Genomic DNA, 8,953 nt, shown 5'->3' on the forward strand with positions numbered 1-8,953 from the left:
TTTATATATGATTACTTTATTTTAATTTTCGATAAACATAAATATGAAAAAATAAAAACATTTTTAAATTTAGGTTCATGCCTTTTCATAATAATAGTCGAAGTCAGTGACTGTACATTAATGATATAACTTAAAATTAATATAATACGAAGTTTTTAAGACTTTTTTTTGTCCTGGACAATGACGTTAAACTGTATCTAAGTGGTGTACGACTCGATAACCGATAGGTTCTTTCGTAACTAGGTCCTGGGACCAAATATTTTGAGCGCTGTTTTTTATCGTTAAATATACAGTACTTATTTAAAGTTTTTATCGATTTATAGTTTTTTTTATAAAACTCTTAGTTTTAGATATGTACTTTGCATTTTCGTTATTTTCCGATATACAGTTTTTTTTTTTGCTCGTTTGCGATTTAGGTGTTACAATTAAATTAAATTAGAATATAAAAATGATATTAAGTTACAGCGACATACAAAATCAGTTTATTCATTTTCGATATACGAAGAATATATACAAATACTAAAAAACAACATTATAAAGCTTATTTGCTGTTTATATTTAACGACACATGTTTCATGAGTTTTTGTTTAAGGATTATCTGCTTTCCTTAACAAGCAGCACATCTTTGTTTAATAAATTGTTTCTGGATATTTTTATTTGGAAAAAAAACTTATTTAAAAACACACCAAAAAATTCAATAAAATTAAATTGATGATATAACTTACTTTTAATTTAATTTTATTTGTAACTTATTACTGTCAAGGAGAGAACAAAGTTAAATGTAGTATTTTTTTTTTTAACATAAAAACTGGTAAGTCCACTTTTTACTATGTTTTTAAAAATAATTGTTTGAAACTAGTTCTTTATAACTTGCTTACTTTGATTAAGCCATGAATTCAGTATTACTTACTTAATTTTGTAAGTATTCAATGACTAAGTTCGTTTGCATTAACTTTTTTCTAGTTAAGATTTTTGTAGATTAAGTCCTATAAACCTTAAAACTAAATCAAATGCCCAGTAGTGCTTAGTTCCTGCAAGTACTTTTAACTTTTTAGTAAAAAGTAAATAGTTATAAATCTATATGTTATTTAAAAAACAATACTTGCGTTTATTATTTCAACGGTATTCTTTATTTTATGTCAATTTTAGACACTCACGCTATAAATATTTAAACAAAGTTTGAATAAAAGTTCAGTCGGACTATAAAAATGGAAATCTCTTTCTAATCTCCATAATCCGGTAACCATTAGCAACAAAAGTTACTTCATTAACGAAGCGACTTACAAAGTAATCCGCATATGACGTAGAAAAAGTAAACACATACGAGACGCGATAAGTATAAAGAATAAACTACGGTTGGTGTGTAAAACAAGTATAAATTAAACACAGTAATGTACAAAAGGTTTAATTTTTCTATTGCTGATAAGTAACAGTTTTATATACCCACAGCCGGTGTTGCTCAAAAGTTTCAAAATGTTTAGAAAAACTTTGTTTTATTTTGTAAAGGATAAATTAAGTTAATCAAGATTTTTTTATATTTAAATATTTAGTTTCTCACGTTATTTAGCGTTTTACCTTCAATATGAAAGCAAATTTTTATCATTAAAGTTAATTTTGAAGCAGCATAATTTTTCCAAACTTAGTTTTGATTAAATTACATCGTGTGCGGTCTCTATCAAGAACGGAAAACAGTTTCCGACCGCATCCAGCCACACACAAAAAAAAAACAACTAGATGTGTGCTACGTCATCAGCATGTAGATTAATTGAGCGGGCGACGGCAAGACTGTGACGTCACAACAAGTCTGTCATCGAGCGGCGCGAACGCTCATGGCTCGCGGGTGGCATGAGCAAAAATCAGCTACTTTAGGGACCAAGACTTCAGACGGAGTTGCGGACCACCGTGAAGCTGTAGGGTTTTCTGGTTTGCTTCAAATAATAAGTGGCGATCGTGACGATTAGACTCGCGTGGCGCCTCCATTCGCATCGTGGAAATATTCTGTTGGAAATCAAACAGAAATTTGCAGTAAAACTTTGAGTGAGCGCAGTTAAGAGTTTTTGTTAAACTATTTCGGTTAATTACTGTTTTAAACTTTCGCCGACGTTTGGTTTGTTTGAAACTTACAAGTACCCCGCTTTTATTTTATTCTTTGTTAAAGTTAAACGCAGATGATCCGTTTGCATATAAATTTTTTTTTTTAAATAGTGTTAAACATGACGGAGATTTTCAAAATTTTGGTTTAAGGAAATATTATAAAAGTTTTAATTACTTACTAACAGAGTAATGCCAACTATGAAATTCGTTTTTAAATACTGCATGGTTTTTAAAAAAATATAGTTATTTTTTATATATAGTTTTTTTATATACTCAAATTATCTGAAAAACAACAGGATTTTTTTATTAATTTTGAATTTATACTTATATAACATTTAGTTTTACGGTAAAACTAATTTAAGTTTGTGTCTTTATTCTATTTATGTACCGTTAATTACGTGAAAAGTTAAATCAAAAACATTCACAAATGTAATTTCTATCCTAAAGTATATTTGCATTAAAACTTTTTTATGCCTCAAATCATACTTATATAAAAGAAATCAATGGTATAACGAAATTAATAACTAAATTTTAAATTATCATTTTATCGGTCTTAGTATGTGCTTCTTTTATTTTAGTCGATGTCATCAAAAGTTTAAGCAAACATTAAATTCTTCACTTGTAGTGTGTTTAAGTCATAAACGTTTGTAGAAACTTTAAAAAAAATTTTGTGTGTATATGTTTTGTTCAATGTACTTTTCAGAAACAAAAAATTCACAAACAAACATAATTGATTAGTATTTTTATTTTCTAACATGTTTCCTTCTACAAAAAAAAAAGCCAAAATTATGTGATGATAGAGATGAAATAAATCAAACAAGCATAATCACAAGCTTTGAAAGTTAAATTAAGTAGTTCGCTGGACAATATCCAGCATCCATTATGACCACCAATTAATTTTAGAAACACCTTTATAAGTCACATAGATACACAGGTAATACTGTGAACTAGTTTCAGAAGGACACTGTGTAAATAGTACGGACGGATTAGTTTTATATATTTTTAAAATTTTAGTAAGTGTACTTTAATTTGATGTTTGTAAATATAACAACGTATTAAACTAATGTTTATTGTTTTTAAAAGTTAAATTGATAGAAAAACTGTAAGTTAAAGTTACACAAAAAAATCAAAGATAAATAAAATTAGTCAATTTAATTTATTTCAATTTTTTAGAATTTATTTACTTTATTCTCTTCTAAAATATAACTATGTTTCATGACCGCAAACAATTTATTATGTTTAGTTATAAAAGTTTTACTTAACTTTACCGACTTTTTATTAAAAACCGTTTTTTATCATTTTTATAGAAGGATAACAAATATAAGCCAAATAAAAGTATGTGGCGCGACGATTACAACACGTAAGAATCAGCTAGTTAATTAGTTGGATGCATGTTTTCATTGATCATTGTTATTATTACATGTAATTGCTCGTGTTACTGCAACTTAATTTATGTACAGGGAATACTTCTACATAGTGACTTGTTAAAACGCCTTACACTTAAGTAAATAGCATTTATGTTTTGAGCAGTTGTATAGTTTTTTAAACCTTTTTACTGAAAACTAAGAAAACATACAAGTCTTGAATAATATTTTTTTTTTATTGTAAGTGTTTTCAAGAAAATATTTCTAAAAAACTTTATTAAAGTACCGTACAGAATAAAAAAATTTTAGTCGGTAAAAGTAGTTTCTGATAATTTTTGTTGCTTAAATGAAATATTTTTATACTTCCTATACAAATTTTATTTGTATATTATTTATAGGAAAATAAACGTAGTATAGCAAATATAATTTATTAAAGAAATTAAACGAATACTTTATAAAGTTTATTTTGCAATAATAAACATTTATAAAATTATAATTTACCAAATATATAAACACTTTTGCTAGAAACTTTTCCATTAGTTTTCTATTGACATGTATGTATTGTTTAAATAAAAAAGAAATTTCACAAAAAAAAAAGTTCTATTAATACACGATAAACAAGAAGATCACGAAAATCAGCAAGTGCAAGAATATGGGTTAAAGTTTGTATAAGTTTAAAAATTTTCGTTTATATTAAATATTGCATAAATTATGTATACAAATTGTTGATCTACAAGACGTAAACTGTAATTTTGAAGAAAATAATCGGTGTTCTATGTATTTCGTACCAATATTTACAAATGAAACGTAAAAAAGTATAATTTAAACTTTTATAAAAGCTAAACAACTTTTAATAACTTGAAGAAGAAAAGAAGACCTTAAAAAAGTTTTTAGTCATAACAAAATCAATAAAATGTAAAGAAAAAGATATTTAACAGTTTTGCTACGACTGAAAATGAAAGATGAACCGAAAATATAAGTTTTAAGATGCAATCGTATCATGTATCAAAAAGTTATATTCTTTTTCAGAAAATCTACATACGTTTTTTTTTAAACTTAGCAAAACATAGATTTTTTCTTACTACCAAAACAAGTTAAGGTCCTGATCCGAACTGGCAGTTGGGATACGTCTTGATCGGGTCCCTGCCTCCAGCGTTTCCTGTCGTCTGCTGGTATATCTGGTACGGGTTGGTCACCATGTTGCCCGCCGCCACACCTGTCGAGTTCGAATGCAGTTTGGCTTTGTGACGCAGGGAGTTGAGCGAAGTGGCGTCGCACGATGACGTCATCGAGTTGCGATGGTACATGGCTGCGGAACTGGAAGCGGCGGCCGGGTTGTAGTGGCATCCGGCGGCGGCACCCGCAGAACCGGTGGTCGAACCGAGGCCAGTGAGACCGTGTCCGCCCATGGTTGAGATCATGTGACTGGCGTTTCCTGCCGCGTTGCTGGGGTGACCAGCCGCGCCGAAGCCCGCGGAAAGAGCGGCCGCGGGCGCAGTTAATGGGTTGATTGCAGCGGCGTTCAGCGCGCTCCACGGCCCACCTGCGTACTTGTTGGCCCAATTATTGTACGTGTAATTTGCCTGGTAGAACGCGGCCGAATCGTCGTACATGAAACCGTTCAAATGGGGGAAGCTTCCGCGCAGGTCCGGAATCTGGTTGCGTTCTCGTTTCCTCCATTTTGCTCTGCGGTTTTTGAACCATACCTGAGTTTGAGATAAAATTAAAGTTTGAAAAAATATTTTTCTAATAGAAAATTATAATTTTAGATAGTAGATAAACTTATTTTATTACTAGTAATGACTAAGTGAGTTTGTTTTTACTAAATTGTACTTATTGAATGCAATTTTTTATCTCAAATGCTACACGGACACGAATACAAACCATCAATGATATGCCTTAAACTTTTCAGAATGTTAATAATTAAATACAGTTTACGCGCCATTTTATTTTCAATACCAACGGCTAGTTGTCATAGACTAGACTGTGCAATAAATAGCATAAGTATTGAAAGCAAATAAATGAAATAAGTAAGATTAAAAAAGGATTAAAAGTTTTTAAAGTAAAGTAGGTCCTTAGCACACGGAAATTAAAAATAGTCTTGTTCTTAACTTCAAAAACTTGATATTTAAAATAAACAATTATGCTGTCAATAATGATAAGCTTAACCTTCCGTGTACTACAAAGAAGCTTTTTATAGGTGTATTTAGAAAATTTACCAAGTTATACTGTAAACAGCGCGACAACAAACATTTGTTTTGAAACTCTTAAGTTAGTGTTAAATTCAATCAAAGAAAAACATGTACGCGTTCCAGAATATTATGTATAGAATGATGTCGACATTAATTCAATTAAACATACACCGTCTGACGCCAACAGTTTGTGCAACAATATTCTTTTAAAGACCTTCAAGTATATATAGTTTCTTTTTTTAATGTTATTTAGTTGTTTCACTCATCAAAACTTAAAAACTAGTACTAAATGTCATTTAACATTGGTAACATGTTGCCCAGTTGTATACTTTTTAAGCTTAGACTTTCTATTCGATTTTTCTGAACATTTTTACCGATGAAAAAACTTAAATGTTTATTTTAAACTGATTTTATCAAGAAGGTTAAGCTTTTTAAAAAGGATTGTTAACAAAATAAGTTTAGGTTTAAAATTTTACATAGTAAACTTTGTAATTAGTTGAAAAGTTAAAATTAATTAAACAGCGGTATAAACCGTACATAAAAATTAAGTTTCTCAGACAATATAGAAAAAATATAATACGATATAATATATACAAAATTAAATTTTTACTGTTAACTTTTAAATAGAAAATCTAATGTCAACCGCAAACTGTTAAGGCTTTTTAATGTAATGAAATACGTTATGCTATTTCTAAATGCTTACCTATTTGGTTATAAATTATTATAAACAAATATCAATTTTATGGAACTCAAAACTTTGTTATTTTGTTTTTTTGTTTTTTGATACATAAAGTCTGTTTGTGTTTATGTGTTTTAAAAAAATCAACTATATTCAAAACTTTGCTAAGTTTTTAGTAACTTTAAATTTTCTGAATGTATATGTTTTTATTACCCTAGGGCCTAGAGTTTTATAGCAAAACATTTTTTTCAATCATACAATTATACATTTTTAGTATAAGTATGATTTAAAATTGCAAAATAGCAGCTAGTTTTACTTACTCGCACTCTTTGTTCGGTCAGAGAAGTATAACGGGCAATGTCTTCTCTCATTGTCATATCTGGGTATCTATAAAAAAAAGAGTTAATCGCATATCAGTATTTAATTGTTAAAAACATCTTATCATAAATTAATAAAATCATTAAAACTATTGAGTTTTTTTTTCGGTGTTTTTTTACATTTAAGATATACAAAAGAGTTGTAATAAATTTTAATTTTTTTTAACTTATAATTCTAGCAGCAAAATACGCGATTATAAACCTGTTTCTTTGAAAAGTTCTTTCCAATTCTTGCAGCTGAAAAGAAGTAAAGTGTGTTCTTTGACGTCTTTGCCTTTGCTGCTTTCCGTTTTTGTCAACGCTAGAGGTCATTGCCGAGTTGGAACCTTCCACCTGACCACTGACTTTGGTACTGGACTCGTCCGTGCTTGTGTTTGAAGCCATTTTGTCGTTCGAAGACGGATCTTGGTCTGCTCTGCTTTCATTGATACTCAAAGAGCTGCTATCATCTACTTGGTCGTCTGTTTGAATATTCAAAAAATAGTCGTTTATTCTATTTTTCTACAACGTTCTTTATTCAAGGTTAATAAGCTTGTAGACTTTTCACTTATATATTTAATATAAAAAGAAAATTAGTTTAAACGCTTTTTTATACTCCAAATAAATACTATATAATATGCAGCTAACCTTTTTATCATTAAGTAGAGTTACTCAATATTTTATTTTATTATTTAGCTAGTTCCTTTACGAACACAGTACAAGACTTAAAGCTTTAAATTCTACGAAGTTGTTTATAATGGTTTTTGCTGACACCAATGAAAAAAGGAAGTACATAGACAAGAAGAAAAAAGAATATCGATTTAATTACTTCTTACATGTAATCTCTTCAGCTACAAGCTTCCATTAGTGTTATAATTGGAACCCGAAAAGAGACAAGCTTTAATCAATAATTAAATATGTTGTGATGTCATCACAAAATAAACTCTAAGTGTATGACTAACTCAAAGTATAGCTGATTTAGCTTCATTTTTTATTGACTTTAATTATCCAGTTTTCATTCACGCTACAACAAACCAATTTAGTTTAAGCAATTAAAATAATCTAGCGTGAAAATTACCTTCAACTTCTGTTGGGGAGAGTTCTTCAGGGGGCGACCCCAAACTCTTACCCGAGTTACATTCCGGGGACGAAGAAGTCGTTCTCATGCTGCTACAGTTGAGCTGTATGTTTTCCTCGATGACCGAGTTACTCGAGACCATTACGTTGTCGTACTTTCTAGACCCAATGACGTCATTATCGATAGAATCCGGGTTCCGGTTGTCACACGGCTTCATTTCGGTGCGGTCAGTCGCAATGAAGCCGTCCGAAGGCGGGTGATCGGTACCGTTTGCAACATTACTAGCTCCAGCCGACTGAAAGTCCGCGAAGCGAGCCAGCTGCTCGATCACCGGCGGGCTCAAAGAGCTTTGAAACTGCCCGTTGGAATTGCTAAAGTAGTTCGGCCCGCTGGTGGTCGACTCCGGGCTGTTGTTAGAAGCTTTCCCCGTCGAGTAGCTTCCTCCGCTGACGCTCGACGGAAAACCGTTTTGCTGCAAAGCGGTTCCGCCGCCGAGGTTGCTGTAGTTTTGATGGGGGTTGTAGTAACCGTTGGCGGAAACGGCCCGCACTCCGCCCTGGCTGCTGTAGTGCGGTGCTGAGAACGTGGTTGGTCCGTTCTGGTGTAAATGGCTGCCCATGTGAGTGTGGAACAAGTGCTCGCTGCTTCGGTATCCGTTCATTGTGATTGGTTAGTTACAAACAACAAGTTAACCTTCTGGAGATGATTATAAGCGTAAGTTGCCATTTTTTTACTTTTGCGCGCTTTTGAGCGCGCGCCAGGACAAATAAGGTCAAGTGACACTTTATTAGTAATAACAACGAGTGTTTTTATATTAGCAGTACTTTTTAAAAAGTAAACTTTCTTCGTGAATAGTAAACTAATAATTTTTAATACTTGGAATTTTTTATAAGTACTAAATATCATGCTGACGTTTAATATTTTTGTATAAAGATATTTATATATACTTCAAGCCTTTTAGTTTATTTAATTTTTTTTATCTTAAAATACTTTTATATAAACTTTAACAACCTCAAAAAGGTAACTCGAGTTTCTATTTTCGGGATATAACGGTTAGAATTTAAAGCTAAAAAGTAGTTTTTTTGCAAATAACCCAAATATCCTTTAAGCTTGTAAATCTTGTCAATTTAAAAGTTTATTAAATTATTAATTTTATCAACTATATGAAAATAATTAAAAACTGTTGACGT

General features: G+C 30.8%; 1 protein-coding gene across 1 annotated transcript; it reads right to left on the bottom strand.

Annotated features, from left to right (window-relative positions):
• Positions 1 to 4,029: 4,029 nt before the first annotated feature.
• Positions 4,030 to 8,455, bottom strand: LOC145830173 (uncharacterized). Its single transcript, XM_082938076.1, has 4 exons — positions 7,764 to 8,455; positions 6,909 to 7,167; positions 6,650 to 6,716; positions 4,030 to 5,164 (listed from the first exon to the last, which is right to left on the bottom strand). The coding sequence occupies exons 1-4, from the start codon at positions 8,422 to 8,424 to the stop codon at positions 4,553 to 4,555; spliced, it is 1,599 nt and encodes a 532-aa protein (XP_082794202.1). The 5' UTR covers positions 8,425 to 8,455; the 3' UTR covers positions 4,030 to 4,552.
• Between the last annotated feature and the right edge of the window lie 498 nt (positions 8,456 to 8,953).

Source organism: Thalia democratica, chromosome 2 (assembly GCF_965202585.1).
Source record: "Thalia democratica chromosome 2, ktThaDemo2.hap1.1, whole genome shotgun sequence".
NCBI classification, from domain to species: Eukaryota; Metazoa; Chordata; class Thaliacea; order Salpida; family Salpidae; genus Thalia; species Thalia democratica.

Coding starts and splice junctions, on each gene's coding strand:
- LOC145830173 (XM_082938076.1), bottom strand. CDS start 8,424: ATGAACGGATACCGAAGCAGCGAGCACTTGTTCCACACTCACATGGGC. Junction 6,717..6,908: donor AGAACTTTTCAAAGAAACAG/GTTTATAATCGC, acceptor TTTTTTTTATAG/ATACCCAGATATGACAATGA. Junction 5,165..6,649: donor TGACCGAACAAAGAGTGCGA/GTAAGTAAAACT, acceptor TCTCAAACTCAG/GTATGGTTCAAAAACCGCAG.